This window comes from Pinus tabuliformis, chromosome 3_1 (genome assembly GCF_031772625.1).
Source record: "Pinus tabuliformis cultivar Carrire ecotype Pingquan chromosome 3_1, CPIR1, whole genome shotgun sequence".
NCBI classification, from domain to species: domain Eukaryota; kingdom Viridiplantae; phylum Streptophyta; class Pinopsida; order Pinales; family Pinaceae; genus Pinus; species Pinus tabuliformis.
In genome coordinates, this window is record NC_142301.1 from 224,357,267 (window position 1) to 224,377,602 (window position 20,336).

At 40.0% G+C, this 20,336-nt stretch overlaps 2 protein-coding genes across 2 annotated transcripts in view; both read left to right on the forward strand.

Annotated features, from left to right (window-relative positions):
• The window catches only part of LOC149186607 (uncharacterized), a 60,222-nt gene extending 47,605 nt beyond the window's left edge, over positions 1-12,617 (forward strand). Inside the window, exons 2-3 of the mRNA XM_089412363.1 lie at positions 11,784-11,925; positions 12,054-12,617. Of these exons, the coding sequence (XP_089268489.1) occupies positions 11,784-11,925; positions 12,054-12,507 (596 nt within the window). The 3' untranslated portion in view covers positions 12,508-12,617. The remainder of the gene's footprint in view (positions 1-11,783; positions 11,926-12,053) is intronic.
• The window catches only part of LOC149186606 (RPA-interacting protein A), a 328,511-nt gene that overhangs the window by 249,396 nt on the left and 58,779 nt on the right, over positions 1-20,336 (forward strand). The gene's annotated exons all lie outside the window — the stretch shown is intronic.

The following is a 20,336-nucleotide window of genomic DNA, read 5'->3' on the forward strand; positions in this document are numbered from 1 at the left end:
TGAGGCAGCCTCATTGGACACTTTTTGACCAGTCTTGGGAGATTTGCTTTTTGACAGGTCAAATCAACTCCAAATTGAAAAATTCCGGTTGGGTTGGAAAGTAGACTCAAATACCTTTCCAACGAGCCATCCTGCGCCTGATTCCGATGCCGGGAAGGCCCTCAAACAAGGCTGTGAACGTGCGCGACCAAACGGAGGTGCGCGACCAAAAACAGGCCAACGCACTGTGTTAAATTACACAGGCGCGACCAAACGGAGGTGCGCGACCAAAAACTCTGTCTGCCCAGAAACTCACCCAAACTCCCGAATTTCACCAAATTTTGCTCGTGGGTTTGAAGGTATGCCTCCATCACATCGTTTTGAAACGTGTCATGATTTCAAAGGTGGATTATGGTCATAAAATTCATGCAAGAAGTCAATGTAAGAATAGGTTAAATTGGCTTGAGGTTTTTGCAAGCATATGCTTTGGTAGTTTTGTTTGTTATTCAAGGTGTTTTATTCCTTATTCCTTTCCATTCATTTTCCCATGATTAATCACAGGTGTTAAAATGTCATTATCATTAATCTCATTTGCAAACAATACTCAAACCCTACCCCCAATATTATACAAATCCTACCCCTAAATTATTTGCAAACCCTAGTCCTTTCAAACCCTATAAACCCTACCTTTTCCACATGTATAATGATCAAACCCTAAGCACTAGTAACACAGCAAAATGCCTATGTAAATGTACAGCAAAAGAATGAAAAGAAACATTATAAAAAAAACAAATAAAAAAAGTGATGACAAGGCATGCACTCAAAAAATTGTAAAAACAGTGAAATTTGCCATTTTGCATAGCCTCAGAAAAAACAAAGGAAAAGGGTCATCTCGTGTATATGTCAAAGACTTCAAAGCTCAATAAGGTCATGACAAAATTTCATTTGCATAGACATCAAAGAAATCAGACTTGCTGTGGTTAGGGTTTGCAGTAACATGGTATCTTTTTCCCCTCCTCAAAACTCTGTTTTTTCCCCTACCTAATTCCCTATGTAAACCCTAATTCAATTGCTTGTCCCTTCAGTTAAACTCCCTAGGCAATTGAATATCCCTCCCTATGATCAAATCACACAGTGAAACCCTAATTACTCATGGCAAATGAAAAAATAAGGCTGCCTCTGTTTTAAATGAATTGCTGCTACAAAAATTGATTGGCAGCAGACTTTGTTGATGGGTTCCATTATCCCCCCTAAACCTAATCCCTAATATCCTCTATTTTCCCTAATTCCCTTGATACAGTCCCTTTCCCATTTCCTTTTCAAATTGTCATAAAAACCCTTCTCTTCCCTTTGTAATCAAAATAACAAAATCCCTGTTTCCCAAAAGCATCAATGACCATTTCAAAAGCTATAAAAAAACAGAGTATGCTCTTAATAGACATTCAAAGACAAAATGAAATGAGCAGCCTGTTAAATGTTGATAGTTGATGCTGCCTTATCCCCCTATGCCCATGACATCCTTCCCTCCATCATGATGAAAATCTATATTGTCCTTTCCCTTGGTGATCATAACACATATTTCCCTAATACAGTGTTTATTTGCAAATGATGAAAGATAGAATGACATGTTTAACATTGTGTGATTGTTTCCTTCAAAATTCCCTGTTGTTTATATATATTTTTTCCCTTTCCTTATGTAAATTCCCCCCCTTAACATGTCCCTCATGATTTTTCCCCTTGAAAACAGCATACTTCACAGCATTTTGCAGGCAAGGTAGCAGTCATCTTGACTTATTTATTCCACCTTGCTCAATAACACCATGTCAACCACTGAGACTAATGAGCAAGGTGATGACCGGTCTTCTTCTACAGAGGTTGAGACACAGCAGAGGCCTCGTAAGGGTGGCAAAGGTGGTCATCATAGTGGTTACATGTTTGCAAGGCGAGAATGAAAATTCTCCAAAGAGAGCTGTCAGAGGCTCGGAAGAAGAAGAAAAGGACAAATCCACTCCGCATCTTGGCTGAGGCATTCCTCACTCATCATGGTACTGATCAGCCTTGATCTAGCATCAAAATCTGAAAATTTTGAGAATTTTGGAGCATTTTGCAAATTTTTGGTAAAATTACAGGTTTTGCCCACGGTTTGGTCTCACCCCGGGTGAGACCATTTTGAAGGGCTGCTCAGAATTTTGCAAACTTGGCATTTTTGGAAAGGGTATGCAAAAAGAAAAATTACCAGTACTTGGGGGCAGCTTAATTTTGAGTTTTGAGCCTCCAAAAGCTCAAAATACACCTAAAAATTGACTTTCTGCCCACTTTTTGAGTTGCAGAAAGTGACCTTGGGAGAAATGGTTTTTGAGGGGTCAAATCTACACCAAATTCAGAAATTCCACTTGGGATGGAAAGTAGACAGGCCAAGCTTTCCAATGAGCCATCTTGCACCTGATTTGGATCAGTGGAACCCACTCAAAAGTAGCTGCAAAGGGGCGTGACCAGAACTTCCAGGGGCGCGACCAGAACTTCCAGATTTGCCAGTTTTTGACTAGTTCGGCCAGAAAAGCACTATTTTCACTTTGGTTGACTATTTGGGCATGTAAATGATGGATTATTGTGTAAATTTCATGGCATTAGATACTTTTACTCTTCTTTACCACTTCTAGAAGCTTCTTTGATGTAAATAGTGAATATTTAATGCATAGATAAGCTTCCTAAGTTTTAGAGGTAAGTTGTTGAGCTGGTCTATTATCTAGTGACTGATTTAGAATTAGTTGCAACAGCTCCTAGGAAGCTGAGCTCGACCCCTAGAGGTGGGGAAAGAGGTTTGACCTTCTATATTATGCCTTCTCTTTCTCATTTTGATGGTTGGACTCTTGTGTAAGGAAGCTTCATTGTATATTGTGCATCTATTTCTGCAATTGAAGGCAAGGAAAGCCAGGGTTTTACAGACATCTTTGAGGATTCTTGTGGATCTGATTGTTGATGGTGTGTTCTCTACATGTTCTTGTAAGTTTGTTTATGTGTTTCACATCTCTCTTATGCTTCTAAATTGGACAGATGAAGTGGTAAAGTTTGAACTCATGTTTTGACATGCTCAGCTTTTAGTTTGTTCAATTTTAATGTTTTCTACTGTCTAGAGAGGATTCGAATTGTGTGTTTGTCCTCTTTAGCTTCTCCTCTATCATCTCTGATCATCCATCTCAGATTAAGACATCAGCACTCATTCCTACCTTGCCCCTTAGATCCCCCTGTGAAAACTGTACTCAATCCCCGCACCTTGAATTGCACTTCCACCAATTGCCACCAAAACCCCCACAAATCATCAAATCAAACCCCCTATCAATTTACTAGCCTAAAATATTTATTCTTAATTGGCCAGCCTAATCCTATTGAAAGATCTACCGAATCTGACCCGAGAGAGCCTTCTCATACCTCGTAGGGCTAGCTACGAGGTGAAATGGTTTGATGTAGCCTTGAAGGTTTACCTTCCTCAGCCTAGGGTGAAATCTCAAGCGCTAACATAGTGGCGACCATACTGGGGACAACATATTAATCGTTTGCTCATTGTCGTGTTATTTCATAAGTCTTAGACGGAGCCTGAAGTTACGCCAGAAGCCTTCGAAAATGCTCTTGTTTTACATCAGCGTTAGTAGATAAACGCTGCTTCAGTCTATCTCCGTGGGATTTGTGAACATAGCGCTTCATTGACACTTTACCCCAGTACATGTATCAAGTTCAGATCTGATTGTTGATACTGGACAACGATCAGACACTTGAAAGGCTGAAATCATTCACTGGCGACTCCTTTCACTGAAGAATCCAGCAACCTGTGCTTCATGCTGACTTCACTGCAGAGAGATCAGTAGCTTTGAGATTTCTCGAGATGGATCAGATTGCAAGAAGATATGCTCCCTTGAGTCGAGATCACATTCCAGGTTTTCCAAATAAGATGCCCAAGGTAGATTGGTCAAGGAATCTGCCCACATTTAACGCTGATGGTAAGAAGGATGCTGCTTTACATTTGATTAGATTTCATATGCATGTTCGCAAGTTAAAGATCAATTTTCCTGAGGACTGTTTGATGAAAATGTTTATTGCTACTCTGGAAGATGAAGCCCGATTCTGGTATGAAAGTTTGCCATCTGCTTCAATTTATTGTTTAAGGGATTTTCATACCGTGTTCTTTGAAAAGTATAAAGAATCATATCCATCTTTGATTTTAGTTCAGAACTGTTGTAGCCATGTACATAATTTTATTGAAAGCCTTGAGAAGTATTATGAAGATGATAATTTTATGGATGTTGAGATCATGGAGGCTTTGTATGAGAATCCATTTCAGCAACATGAAGAGAACCTAGAGGATTCCCATAGAGACGATCATGAAAATTTGCAGCAGGACCAAGATCTTAGTATGGTGGAAAATGAAAAAATTTCGCCTCTTGACAATCAACAGAAATTGCATGAAATGGATCAGCAGTATGAGGAAAATCTGTATACTCCTTCACTTGAAATCAATGAAGACAATCACTGTTTGAGCAGAAGAAAACAAAAGGCATTATCTCCTTTGTCTGAAGATGAGATAGATCTACTTTTGAGAGGTCTTGTTCCAGCTCAAGTTAATGCAGATTTGCAGTGCACACATGGTCAAGAAGATGATGGTGGACCTTCTTCCTCTTCTGAAAAGGATGACAGTCTTGTAAGCAGCTTTATAGATCAGCAGGTTGAAATTTGTTATATGGCTGAAGATGGTGAAAGAGAAGAGCTCATTTCAGATCTGCCCACAGAAGAAGACAGCATGCAAAGCCTGCATGAGGAGGTAATTCAGTCAGTTCATGAAAAGCAAGATGACATCTTCATTCAAGTAAGTGAAACAGTTCCTTTGGATGAATTTATGGTAGATGATAGAAATGTCATTTTTGCACGTCAAGAATCAGCTGAAGTTTCTTTCCTTATGATTGAAGAATGTAATAAGGAACTTGATAATTTGGTTGTGATATCATATGAAGATGACCTACAGCACATTCACACCATAGAAGATCATAGCATTCAGGATTTCCATTCGGATTCTTCATATGTTTCATGTGCTGAAATGTTTTTTCAAGAAGAGATCTGCTCATCCATTTGTTCGGAGTTTTTTGAAGCCCATGAGCATACTTGTATCGAAGCACATGATGAAGGAAGATCAGAGTTTGAAGCAAAAGACACCTTGATCTTTCAGCAGGAGGTGGCAGCGGCAAATCTTCATGTTTTTCATGATCCTCTAGCAAGTTTGTTGCAGCCAGCAGTGATAGTTTTTGTTGCAGTGTTCAGTGATGAAGGAGATCATGGTCAGCTATGTTTTTGGACGCTCAGTTATAGGTTTGTATTGTTGACCAGAAGATCTAATCAGGAGAATCAATCAAGAAGGCATCTGCTTGATTGGTTGCATTGGCATTTTGATATAGTTTGATTGTATATTGTCTTGTAAGAAACACAGGTGGTTGTCATCATGATTTCAAATCTTGATGGACTGCTGCCCTTCAAAAAGCTTTGTAAAGTCTTGTTTTAAGTCAGTCATGAGTCATTTGTGTTTGGTCGGTTGAGTGAGTTTTTCAAGTTCTTTCAGTTTGCCATCGAGTCGGTTTGAGTCAAGTTCAGTTAAGTTTCAGTCAAGTTTTCATTCAATAAATGAGTCAAAGTCTTGTGTCGTTTGCCGAAATATTGACTCCATCGCCCAATGGTTGAAGGCACTGGTCTGCTCTCCCAGAGGTCTGAGGTTCTTGGCACCTCCAAGGAGCTACCATCCCCATTGGAGCCAATGTTAGTGTCAGTCTTTACAGCCTTCCTCCAGTGATCAAATGTGCTCTTACATAGTGATTTTGAAGTGTCAAGGTCAAATTTTGTCATTTCAGTGAGTCTTCAAGCAAAATTTGGTCACTAGGCATTAGGCCTAGGGTTTGCCCAAATGTCAGTCCATGTCATCATTCAGCTGAGCTTATCATCATTCAGAGGTTTGTCATCGTCATGTCAGTGTCTAATGGGTCATTTTACACCATGTTCATGCTTCAGTTGTGCCTAGGCAAGCTCATTTCCCTCTCCTAGGGTTTTGAAAGCCAATTTCTCTTGGGCGGCCAAATCATCGGCAAAACTTGTTTCCTGATGTTAATACACCTTCCCCTATCCTTCATGTACCTTATCAAACACTTCCCATCCCTTAGATCCGCCAAATTCCTCATTTTTGCACAAACCCTAGTTTCTAGCTACAACTTGGCAATTTTCTAGGTTTGGCCTGTGTTTTGCCCTTTTGGACCCCTTCCCCTCGCTCAATCTCTGAGATTCCACTTTCCCCTGCTTCCTAACATCCCTCCCCATTCCCAAAAATTTCCCCAAGAATTTAGAAGCCCTCTGTCCCCTTCATTCCGCTTCATTTCGACAAAATTCCTTGTTTCACACATCGGGACAAGTTTCACTCAAAAGCTGTTTCTGAGCAATCAAAGATGAATTTTTCAAAACTGAGAGAGGTTTTTGTCCACAACATGCCAAGGAAGAAAAACCTCCTTCATTTTTTACACAGGTGTCATGGTTTGAGAGAAATGTCAAGAATACCGTTGCCTCAGGAGAATCAAAGGCACCTCTGAAGTGACCTTGGGAAAATCAAGTTTTCTCCTAGCTTGGTTGGCCAAATGACTTGCTTGATGGGTAAATTGATAACTAGACACGAAGAGCTTTCCAATGAGCTATCCTGCGCTCAATTTGGGGTTGAGGAAGGCATTCAAAAGTTGACTGCAACAGCACTCTTCCTTGAGGCAGCCTCATTGGACACTTTTTGACCAGTCTTGGGAGATTTGCTTTTTGACAGGTCAAATCAACTCCAAATTGAAAAATTCCGGTTGGGTTGGAAAGTAGACTCAAATACCTTTCCAACGAGCCATCCTGCGCCTGATTCCGATGCCGGGAAGGCCCTCAAACAAGGCTGTGAACGTGCGCGACCAAACGGAGGTGCGCGACCAAAAACAGGCCAACGCACTGTGTTAAATTACACAGGCGCGACCAAACGGAGGTGCGCGACCAAAAACTCTGTCTGCCCAGAAACTCACCCAAACTCCCGAATTTCACCAAATTTTGCTCGTGGGTTTGAAGGTATGCCTCCATCACATCGTTTTGAAATGTGTCATGATTTCAAAGGTGGATTATGGTCATAAAATTCATGCAAGAAGTCAATGTAAGAATAGGTTAAATTGGCTTGAGGTTTTTGCAAGCATATGCTTTGGTAGTTTTGTTTGTTATTCAAGGTGTTTTATTCCTTATTCCTTTCCATTCATTTTCCCATGATTAATCACAGGTGTTAAAATGTCATTATCATTAATCTCATTTGCAAACAATACTCAAACCCTACCCCCAATATTATACAAATCCTACCCCTAAATTATTTGCAAACCCTAGTCCTTTCAAACCCTATAAACCCTACCTTTTCCACATGTATAATGATCAAACCCTAAGCACTAGTAACACAGCAAAATGCCTATGTAAATGTACAGCAAAAGAATGAAAAGAAACATTATAAAAAAAACAAATAAAAAAAGTGATGACAAGGCATGCACTCAAAAAATTGTAAAAACAGTGAAATTTGCCATTTTGCATAGCCTCAGAAAAAACAAAGGAAAAGGGTCATCTCGTGTATATGTCAAAGACTTCAAAGCTCAATAAGGTCATGACAAAATTTCATTTGCATAGACATCAAAGAAATCAGACTTGCTGTGGTTAGGGTTTGCAGTAACATGGTATCTTTTTCCCCTCCTCAAAACTCTGTTTTTTCCCCTACCTAATTCCCTATGTAAACCCTAATTCAATTGCTTGTCCCTTCAGTTAAACTCCCTAGGCAATTGAATATCCCTCCCTATGATCAAATCACACAGTGAAACCCTAATTACTCATGGCAAATGAAAAAATAAGGCTGCCTCTGTTTTAAATGAATTGCTGCTACAAAAATTGATTGGCAGCAGACTTTGTTGATGGGTTCCATTATCCCCCCTAAACCTAATCCCTAATATCCTCTATTTTCCCTAATTCCCTTGATACAGTCCCTTTCCCATTTCCTTTTCAAATTGTCATAAAAACCCTTCTCTTCCCTTTGTAATCAAAATAACAAAATCCCTGTTTCCCAAAAGCATCAATGACCATTTCAAAAGCTATAAAAAAACAGAGTATGCTCTTAATAGACATTCAAAGACAAAATGAAATGAGCAGCCTGTTAAATGTTGATAGTTGATGCTGCCTTATCCCCCTATGCCCATGACACCCTTCCCTCCATCATGATGAAAATCTATATTGTCCTTTCCCTTGGTGATCATAACACATATTTTCCTAATACAGTGTTTATTTGCAAATGATGAAAGATAGAATGACATGTTTAACATTGTGTGATTGTTTCCTTCAAAATTCCCTGTTGTTTATATATATTTTTTCCCTTTCCTTATGTAAATTCCCCCCCTTAACATGTCCCTCATGATTTTTCCCCTTGAAAACAGCATACTTCACAGCATTTTGCAGGCAGGGCAGCAGTCATCTTGACTTATTTATTCCACCTTGCTCAATAACACCATGTCAACCACTGAGACTAATGAGCAAGGTGATGACCGGTCTTCTTCTACAGAGGTTGAGGCACAGCAGAGGCCTCGTAAGGGTGGCAAAGGTGGTCATCATAGTGGTTACATGTTTGCAAGGCGAGAATGAAAATTCTCCAAAGAGAGCTGTCAGAGGCCCGGAAGAAGAAGAAAAGGACAAATCCACTCCGCATCTTGGCTGAGGCATTCCTCACTCATCATGGTACTGATCCGCCTTGATCTAGCATCAAAATCTGAAAATTTTGAGAATTTTGGAGCATTTTGCAAATTTTTGGTAAAATTACAGGTTTTGCCCACGGTTTGGTCTCACCCCGGGTGAGACCATTTTGAAGGGCTGCTCAGAATTTTGCAAACTTGGCATTTTTGGAAAGGGTATGCAAAAAGAAAAATTACCAGTACTTGGGGGCAGCCTAATTTTGAGTTTTGAGCCTCCAAAAGCTCAAAATACACCTAAAAATTGACTTTCTGCCCACTTTTTGAGTTGCAGAAAGTGACCTTGGGAGAAATGGTTTTTGAGGGGTCAAATCTACACCAAATTCAGAAATTCCACTTGGGATGGAAAGTAGACAGGCCAAGCTTTCCAATGAGCCATCTTGCACCTGATTTGGATCAGTGGAACCCACTCAAAAGTAGCTGCAAAGGGGCGCGACCAGAACTTCCAGGGGCGCGACCAGAACTTCCAGATTTGCCAGTTTTTGACTAGTTCGGCCAGAAAAGCACTATTTTCACTTTGGTTGACTATTTGGGCATGTAAATGATGGATTATTGTGTAAATTTCATGGCATTAGATACTTTTACTCTTCTTTACCACTTCTAGAAGCTTCTTTGATGTAAATAGTGAATATTTAATGCATAGATAAGCTTCCTAAGTTTTAGAGGTAAGTTGTTGAGCTGGTCTATTATCTAGTGACTGATTTAGAATTAGTTGCAACAGCTCCTAGGAAGCTGAGCTCGACCCCTAGAGGTGGGGAAAGAGGTTTGACCTTCTATATTATGCCTTCTCTTTCTCATTTTGATGGTTGGACTCTTGTGTAAGGAAGCTTCATTGTATATTGTGCATCTATTTCTGCAATTGAAGGCAAGGAAAGCCAGGGTTTTACAGACATCTTTGAGGATTCTTGTGGATCTGATTGTTGATGGTGTGTTCTCTACATGTTCTTGTAAGTTTGTTTATGTGTTTCACATCTCTCTTATACTTCTAAATTGGACAGATGAAGTGGTAAAGTTTGAACTCATGTTTTGACATGCTCAGCTTTTAGTTTGTTCAATTTTAATGTTTTCTACTGTCTAGAGAGGATTCGAATTGTGTGTTTGCCCTCTTTAGCTTCTCCTCTATCATCTCTGATCATCCATCTCAGATTAAGACATCAGCACTCATTCCTACCTTGCCCCTTAGATCCCCCTGTGAAAACTGTGCTCAATCCCCGCACCTTGAATTGCACTTCCACCAATTGCCACCAAAACCCCCACAAATCATCAAATCAAACCCCCTATCAATTTACTAGCCTAAAATATTTATTCTTAATTGGTCAGCCTAATCCTATTGAAAGATCTACCGAATCTGACCCGAGAGAGCCTTCTCATACCTCGTAGGGCTAGCTACGAGGTGAAATGGTTTGATGTAGCCTTGAAGGTTTACCTTCCTCAGCCTAGGGTGAAATCTCAAGCGTTAACAGAGGGTAGTGGGCCTAGTGGCCCTAGTGGGAGGGGCTCCACAACTGGCACACCATCACATGCTATTGCTAGTGTGAGTGCGAGGTCATCATTTTTTGTTCCACGAACAGGCGCTGGAGCACAACCTGGCATAAAATCGCTTGTTAAAAAAAAGGAGAAGCAAGAAGCAGATAGAGTCATGGGGAGGTGTATTTTTTGGAGCGATTTACCTCTCATTATCACGAAAACCAATCCATTTTGGCAGCCAATGTGTGATGCTATTGCTGTTGTGGGCCCAGGGTACAAAAGTGCCACATATGAGGAGTTGCGGGGGCCAATTCTTCAAGCAGAAAAATAGGACATCAACTCTAGATTGGCGGAGTTGAAAAAGACATGGGAAGTCATTGGATGCACAGTGATGTCTGATGGTTGGACAGATAGGAAGGGTAGGACCCTTCTAAATTTCTTGGTACATTGTCCTAAAGGTACCATGTTTATTAAATCGTTGGATGCATCAGAACATATCAAAGATGCAACAACGATATGTGAGTTGTTAGATGGGTTCATTCGGGAGATTGGTGTGCAGAATGTGGTGCAAGTCATAATAGACAATGCAGCTAATTATGTGTCTGCTGGCAGAATGCTTATGGGGAGGCATCCCACATTGTTCTGGACTCCATGTGCAGCGCATTGTCTTGATTTGTTGCTTGAGGATATGGGGAAACTCTCCTTCATCAAGGAGGCAGTTGATATGGCTAGGAGCATCCCCAAGTTTATTTATAACCATGCTTTTGTTCTTAGCCTTATGAGGAGGTTCACTAGAAACAAGGAGTTGCGGCGTCCTGCCATCACACGTTTTGCCACAACCTTTATTACTCTTCAGTCTTTGCTTCGATGTCAGTTCGAGTTGAGGCAAATGTTTGTGTCTGATGATTGGCGTAATTGTAGATACAACAGGAGACCTGATGGGATAGGCATTGCAAAAATGGTGTACTCTGAGACATTTTGTCGTGGAGTAGAAGAAGCATGTGCAGTTAGCGAACCTATAGTAAAGGTTCTTAGATTGGTGGATGGAGAGAAGCCTGCAATGCCTTATTTGTATGAGGGCATGGATAGGGCCAAGGAGGCCATTCGTTCCTATTATGCAAACAAGGGTTCTGCTGGCCTTGATAGGCAGATGATGTTATGGGATGTGATCGATAGTCGGTGGACAGGGATGCTTCATCGACCCATTCATGCAGCAGCACTCTTCCTCAACCCCGCATTTTCATACAAATGCAACTTTGATTTTGATGGCGAGGTGATGGAAGGGCTCCATTCCTGTATTCAGAGGATGGTACCTGATCCTAAGCTTCGTAGCAAAATCAATCGCGAGTTACATTGTTATCAGGATTGTGTTGGCCTATTTGGCTTTGATGATGCCATTAGGGAAAGGGCCCTCTTCATGCCACGTAAGTGACAAGTCATCACTCATTAGAAACTAGAAATTTGAATTTAATTATGTTTTAACTTTTAAGTTTTTGAATTTTTTATTTCATTATTTTGTTGTAGATATTTGGCGGCGAAGCTATGGTGCAAGGGCACCAAATTTGCAAAAATTGGCTATACGAATCTTGAGTCAAACATGTAGCTCTTCAGGGTGTGAGCGCAATTGGAGTGTATTTGAGAAAATACACGCCAAAAAGCGCAACAGGTATAACTTTGAACTCAAGCCTTCAGTTGAGCAATTACACTTATTGTAATTTTTAATTTTTAATTTATGACCTTCAAGTGTCAAGAGTCAAGAGTCAAGACTCATTACTTTTTTTGACACTCTTACAGGTTGGAGTTCGCACGCCTCAACGATTTGGTGTATGTGCATTACAACATCCGACTTCGAGTGAGGCAAATAGAATCACCAATGGATCCAGATGCCATTTCCTTAGACAATATTGATGTATTGTCTCCGTGGAGGGTGGAGTCTGAGGAGCCCATATTGGAGGAGTCACCTTCATGGTTAGAGCCAGTGGCAGATGATCCATTAGAGCAGGGGCAGCAAGAGGAGGACTCGGAGTCAGAGGAGCAGCAACACTTAGAGGAGGAGCAGGAGGAGGAGGACACTGCGGGAGCATCAGCATCAACACCATTTGCTATAGATATAGGAGAGCATAGCTCCATGCCTAGCGCTCATTATTTGACATTAGGTGCAGAGGCAGAGTCAGGGCCTTCTACTACTAGGGGCAGGCCTGGCAAACAGTCCATCATGTTTTCCCGTAAAAGGGGGAGAGGGCAGTAGATAGATAGCTGCTAGTTTTATTTGTTATGCTACATGTAACTCATGATGATGAGATACTTTTATATATGTGATGTTATTTTGTATTGGTTCTCCACATTTGAGTCCTTGAATGGACAATTATCAGGGATTAGCAGGATTTGGTATCGCCTTTGATATATCATTTCTATTTGACATCATATATATCAGTGTTTTCTTCATATTTATGTGCCAATGTGTTTATTTCATGTTGTTATTGCTTTATATGTTTAAAAATCTGAAAAAAATGAATATATTATGCATTTTTTATGCTTGCCGATATTTGCCGATATTTTGTCGATATTTTCGCCGATATTGCCGATAAGATATTTTCTGGACCCTCGTCGATATTTTCCTGATACCGATATTATCAACACTGTTTAAAAGCATTGACAATGTCTTGTAAAGAAGTGAAAGAATCCTTAGGACAATTGTTAAACCAATTCAAAGCATCACCCTCTAAAGAAAAGACAAAAAGACACATTTTGACATCTTCATGATTATACTGAGGGGGTCTACAATATATGATCATTATACGAGTAAACAAGCCTAAATGTCTTTTAACAGCGACTGAATCACCACTTGAGAACAAAGGTAATTTAGAAATGGCCACTTCCGGAATATCATGGAGATCATCAGTAAAATGACATGGTTTAAACGAATAATCCATGATGAATAATGAGGGACCAATTGGATGATAGAAAGAGATCTCTGCTCAAGAAAATTAATAAATGAAAGAAGTGGAGTTGCCACTTGAACAATGAATCTAATTCTAGGATCCAAAAAGCAACCAACAAGTAGATATGAGGGAGGCTTCTTGTCTGGGAAAAATAAGAAAATGGAGTCGCCACCCAAACAAGAAACGAACTGAAGAGAAGTTGCTGATATGACGAAAGATAAGGTGATGAACAGATCCAAATGATGCCAAAAAATGTTGACTCTGCCAGCTCAAATGAGATATGTGAAAGATGAAAGAATGATAAATGTCGTTGAAACGCCAGGGCCAAAAAAACTCTGTCCCCGGCAATGGCGCCAAAAAATGTTGGCGTTGCCGGGCCAGATGAAAAGATAAGAAATGAGAAAGATGATTGTCGTTGAAACGCCGAAAATAAAATGTCCCCGGCAACGGTGCCAAAAAATGTTGGCGTTGCCGGATCAAACGAATGATAGAAAGATGAACGATGAATGATGAAAAGTCGTTGAAACACCGAGAATAAAGTATCCCCGGCAACGGCGCCAAAAAATGTTGTCGCACGGATTGTCACGACAACGCTCAGACCAGGGGTTGTCACCCTGATCCCCGATCTCTCCGTTTAAGCCTGTCTCCCGCGGCTAAGGGGGGTAGACCCTATGGGATAATGGATGTCCAACTGGGGACCAGTTGGGTTGGGAGACACGAGGGGAAACAAGCACTTAATTGATTTAGAAGTTAATGGACCAATGCCTTGTGGAGTTAATGATTAAATGATTAAATGTTGCAGAAATATGAACCATGTAAAACAAACATTTATCATCAAATAACCCGAGCAATGTAAGATTTTCAATAAATACACAACACCTTAACGATGATCTAGCAATTAAACTTAAAGAAAATTAAATGCTTTAAATGATCATAAAATTTAAATGCTGATCAGTTACCACTCTCACATAGCTAACTTTAACTAAACATTTAAGTGCATTTAGCTATAGAGAAATGGAACATAAACACTGCAAAAGTCGCCAAAAATGAAATTTTCAATTTTTTATTAAGCTTTTTCAAAAAAATTTAAATATTTTTATATATTTTTTTTATAAAATTTTAAGTCAAAACTAAAATCCTAAATAAAATAAAATCTAATCTAAACTAAAGTCTAAAAGGTAAAAAGAAAATTTTTAACTTTTTATGAATTTTTATTTTTATAAATTTTTTATTTTTTAAATAGAATTCTAAGATTAAGATAAATCTAAAAATCTAAACTAAATTAAATCAAAATTTAAACTAAAATCTATTAAAAACAAAAAGGAACCTTTTATTTTTTGTGAAATTTTTATTTTTATTTTTTATTTGATTTTTATATTTTATATTTTTCTGATATTATTTTTAAAATTTTATTATTATTTTTATCTATTTTTTAATTAATTAATTTTTTTATTTTTTTAATTTTTTGTTTTTGGATCCTCGAACTTAGCCTTTGGAAAAATCACCTAGGACCTAGGACTTAGGACTTATGAGGGGATTAAAACATTTTCTAACCCTCAAGACACTTTACATCATGACTTTTACAATTTTACATCTCAAAGGGGAAAACCCATTTGACATAGACCCTCATAGACCACCCAGTTCTGCGACCAAATATAATCTAGCAGATCAACACACTAGGATTCCTCTAAGATTCTAACGACAAAATTCATTCCGGCTTTGGGGTTAGGCTGAAGGAAAACTTTGTCGATCATGGATCGGTGAGACAAAAAACCTTCTGGAACGTAGATTATCACTAGAAAATTAGGTCCACCTAGGCAATTTACATACATGACTCAACTCTGCTAAGATTATTTACAATTCACACATGCAGACTGGGTTTACAACATAAATTGATCAAGTCGACGATGATTGTCGAATGGCACGGACATATCGCTGAAGCGCTATCCCTTTTGCGAAGAAAGGGGAGTGTACTACTATGGGAAGTTGACACGTAGTGGTCAACACCTGCACTGTAGCTCTCTCTGCCACTCCATCCGCATCTGTCTCTACCCACTTAGCCAGTCCTGCTACTCCTCGTCGAGGCTCCCGTAGCAAGGTCTAATCCAAGAAGCTGGGTACCTTGAGGATCCTGCCCCTCATCGCCTGTAGTCCGTCTGACTACAGCTCGATGTCTCCCCACTTCTTCTCAAGTGGTGCATGTGCACTCATGGCACAATCATTGTCTGTCAAAACTTTCTTCTTTGCCCGTGCTGGCGCTGCCTTAGTCTCAGAAGACTCTCCCTTACTCTTCTTCCTTTGACACTGGGTCGCATAGTGACCCAGCTCCCCATAGTGGAAGCACTTGATCTTGGAGAGATCTTTTTTCTTTCGCTTCTCCTTCTTTCCCTTATATGCTAGGGCCACATCTTCCTCCTCCTGCTTGACTTTGATCCCCTTGTTGCTGCTACCTATCTTCGACTGCCGTCTGATCTCTTCCTGGCGAAGAGCTGCCCACATCTCGTCCCAAGGTGGAAGTGTCCCTCTGCCCAGTATACTCTAGACAAATACTTCCCATTCTTCTGAGACAACATTTAGGGCTGTTCTCACCATCAGCTCCTGATCTAGCATGGCTTCTATAGTAGTCAATTGATCTCGGATCTCATACAGTCCTCTGAGGAAGGTGTTAATCGGTTCTCCCTTCTTCATCTGATACGACCTCAACTGGTTCTCGAGCAACATTCTTCTCTGCACAGAAGTATGCTGGTACAGGCTTTTGAGAGCCTCCCACATCTCAACTGCTGTTTCCTTCTCGGCTATATGTGGTACCACATGATCCTTGACCCCATCAAGGATAATCCACTTGGTCCTCGCCATCGCCTCTTCGTACTTGTCGTTATCATTGGGGTCGACTGGTATAGCTATAACTTTCAAGGCGAAGTTCTTGAAACGATTCTTGTCAAGCATTGATAGATTCTGGCCTTCTAGACTGCGAAGTTCGATGCTCCGTCCAGTCTATCCTGGTCTCTTACCTCATGTAGTGCCATGACGCTCCTCTACTTCCCTCCTGGAAGTTCTCTGTTCGACTCCTCTGGATGTTCTCTTCTGGACTCCCTCTGAGTCCTGATTGTCCTCTTGGAAATCCTTCTGCTGCTTGTCAAGATGCCCCCTACTCTGATCGTCTTGTGCAACTGCACTACTGATCCAGGTTCCTTGGCTAGAAACCCTCGGTAACAACTCCTCTTGCCCTGCTTTCTCAGGTACTGTTCTGACTACAGTACCTCACTAGCTCCACTCTGTAATATTTTTGCAACCTTCTAGACTCTAGCAACCGCCTCTCTGTGAACTGCGTTAGCCCCTCTCTGCCTCACGCTGGCTCTGCGTCACTCCAGATGGGTCTGCGTCACCCCTGGGATGCCTTGCGTTAGCCCTCTGGCCCTTTGCGTCAGCAACGCTGGCCTCTCTGAGGCTCTGCGCAACACCCGACTTCTTCTACGTGGCTCTGGCTGGCTCTGCGTCACTCTTCTTGGCTTCTGCGCTCCTAGAAACAACTTTTGTCACCTCAGGACAACTGTTTTTTGTTGCTATTGCTCCACTCGGCTAATGTCTTTTAGTCCTCCAGTGATCTGCAATCACGCTTTGATACCATGTTGGAGTTTCTAAGTTTACTTAGTTTAGAAACCCTTCATGCACTTTTCCTAATTTTTTCCTACCTACTTGTTATTTCTTCCTTTAACAAGTTATTTACAAGGTAAATACTGAAAATAAACACTAGTGCATGCTCAACATATTACAGATTAGCAACTAAAAGAAACAAGAACAAACAGACCAGATGACACCATTATTTTTGGACCAATGTCCCTGGAAAAACCCAATGCGGGAAAACCGGTGCAACTATCTGAGGGTTTTCTGATTAAGCAATATCAGAGTACAATCTAAGTGCTGTAACTAGCTTACCCTACAGAGAATTTCCTTAGTAGCTATGCCTCACAGTTTGAGAGAAGTCTCTTGGCTGAAACCCCGGAAAACCCTTCCGGCAGCTCCTCAACACAAAACTGCTCCTGTAACCCCAGCGTCTACCTAATTTGGACTGCGTCAGCCTCTCTTTGTCTCACGCTGGCCCTACATCAACCTTTCTTGGCCTACGACAGCCCCAGGAGGCCTTGTGTCAGCTCTGGGAGCCTCTGCTCAGCTATGCTGCCCTCTCTGTTGCTCTGCGCAGCACTTGGCTGCCTCTGCGTAGCCCTGCGTGAGCCCTTACTGGCTCTGCGTCACCCTCCTTGGCATCTGCGCTGCTCTCCCGACACAATCTCTGCCTTCTCTGTTACTTTCTACTCAATGCCCCTCAGTTGCTCTCCCGATCACTGATTCTATCTCTCTTATCAAATCCTGCTCTAGAGAATAGAATGACTGATCATCTCTGGTGTGTTCTCCAAGTGACCCTCAAGCCTCCTCTTATACTTTTTCTGTTGACATCTCAACAGCCGAGATTAAGTCCCTAGTCAATGGCTATGATTAGATCTGACTTTATCCATGTCTTTTGGACCACTCTAACACAGATTCATATTAATACACATTAATATTTTATTTTCCCTAAGTTTAGACTTAGGGACTCTATTAAAAATATTAATTATTTTAATATCTCTTGATCTGTTTAGAATCTGCTCAAACCATTTCTGGGTATTGGAGATCTTATGTGCCCCAACCTCTCCACCAAATTTCATGGCTAGAGCACATCCGATGCTACCCCAAATCAACATATTATTGCACATGTGGCAACATCTCAGTTTTGAGCCTCTTTGCTACATTTTTTATGCATATTTATTGATTGAGGGTATCTTTCACATTCCTTGAGACAATCTCTACATACTTGGATGCATAAGTTATTTTTACATGGAAAAGAAAGAAGTTTCTGAAAGGACGGCTTGCATTAGGAAATTGATACATGGCACATGAACACTAGTTTGAAGGTCAAAGAAGTTTTTAGGAGTACCCTAGCTTGGGTGGTGACAAATGGCATCTATGCATGATTCAAGGATGCATGGCAGATTTTGAGGAATGCTCCACCAAGAGAAGGCTTATATAAATTTTAAATTGTATTTTATGAAGGATTCTTGATACTTCTAAAGATTTTTTAATGGAAACTTCTAGGAAGTTCTTTAGAATAAATTATTGGTAGAAAATACGGGGGATGACTCTCTAGGGATTCATAAATAATATTTTATTGGATAACTCTAGGATTTTATTTATACTATTTTATTGAGGCTTATAGTATTTTCTAAATATATTTTATTGAGAGGTGGTTCGACAAGAAAGGCTGTAAAACCGGAGCACCTTTCATTTGCAAGGCAAAAGTTCAAGAGGAGAAAACACACCCTATGAGGCTAAGTACATTGTTATTTTCCAGGTTAAAAGGAAGAAGGATATTTTGGTGAAGTTATGTTACCGCATCTTCTTTTGTTGTTCACGTTGGTGATTGTGGTTGCCACATTATATCTGCTGGTATATCTCTGTTTTCAGAGCTTTTTACACTTTTTATGGGTTGTTTTCTATTTGGAGAAGGTATCTTATGAGAGACGTTCAGTGCTCTCGGATCTCTTGATGTATGCAGGTTTGGTAATTGAGGAAAAGGTTGCATGTTATTCTATTTGGTGAATGCTGTTTACTGCTCTCTTTTGCATTGATTTTTGCACGATATATTAGTTGATGCTTAATTTGAGATGGAATGGTATCATCATGAACTTTTAATTCAGCCTTGTGTGTCAATGTGTTTGATTTGGTTGGTAAGGTTTATGCACTGCATGGATTTGCTGATTTCTCCATTTCATTTCAATCTTCTGCATCAAATTATGCTTCTGAGTCCATCTGCCCAAAGAGCAAGGCACTAGGCCTTGGTTGGGTTCCACCTTTACATCTAAAATCCAAAAATATTGTCATTCTACAAATCTGGTTTTTTATATCATCTTTACAAGGACAGATTTCTAGTCTTATTAGGGATTCCCCTGTTGCGCTGGAGGAGAGACCACTTATATTGAAGACAACAATCGATGAGGTGACAATGGATGATATCCACAAGTCTTTCTAGTTTTGTACTTGATGATTGGACTTGTATTTTAAGTGCAGATCTTGGAGGTAACACTTCAATTCCTCCTTGATTTCTTGCATGTTTCCCTCAAATATAAGATGAAGGGTATCCGATTTCTTTAATTTTGCTTCATTTATCCACTTATAGAATACTTTTCTTAATTCATCCTAGGTGTAGTGAAATTTTCTGTCTCCATCAAGATTATTCCACCAATCACGACCTTCACCACTAACAACTTCTAATCAAAGAACATATCCATTTTCCCTTACAATATTCAGATATTCTCTAGGATCAAATTCCTCCTTATCTGCATTGAGAATTGCATTCTTATCAGTTCTAGATCAAGAACAAAGGGTTTTGTCTAAACCCCTGACATTCAGCACCTCTATCTTCACAAGACTTATCTCAAATTGTCCAATATATTTCATACATATCCTTTCTCTATTTCCTCTTTCAAACACCTAATGAATCACCTAAGTTGGAAATTCCAATTAAAATTTATGACCGTTTGTGTTGACTTACCATTTTAATCCCTTCTATAGGGACCTGTCTGCAAGCTGACCTTATACATGTTAAACATATGAGATTTCTACTCCAAGTTCTATGAAATTGTCATGTAACACCTTGAAATGTCCTCTTGAATGCCATTGATCTGGCTTAATTTGGACTTTCCCAAAATAAGTTATGGATGAATTACCAAATCTTTTCACTTTTATCCCCCATTTAGAGAGAAATGTTTTGCATATGGTATCTCCAATTTTTGTTTCCCTAACAGCTCTGAAGTTTAGTTCTGTAACACTTTTTGATTTCGTCTTTCAGATGCTGTCGGTCTCACTCAATTTGGACCTCATAACATTTAGATATGTATATTTCAGTAAATCCTACTAGATTTGGAAAGTTTTCCAGATAACGCATAGACAATGACGTATTCTTTGTAGCACTTCAAGTCTCACTTAATTTGTGAAGGTCCCTAACAAAAGTTATGGCTCCGACAGTCAGTTGTACTCCTTCCGGGTGTTCAACCAAGAGTTCTCTGCCACTGATACAACTTGTGATTAAAATTTAACATAA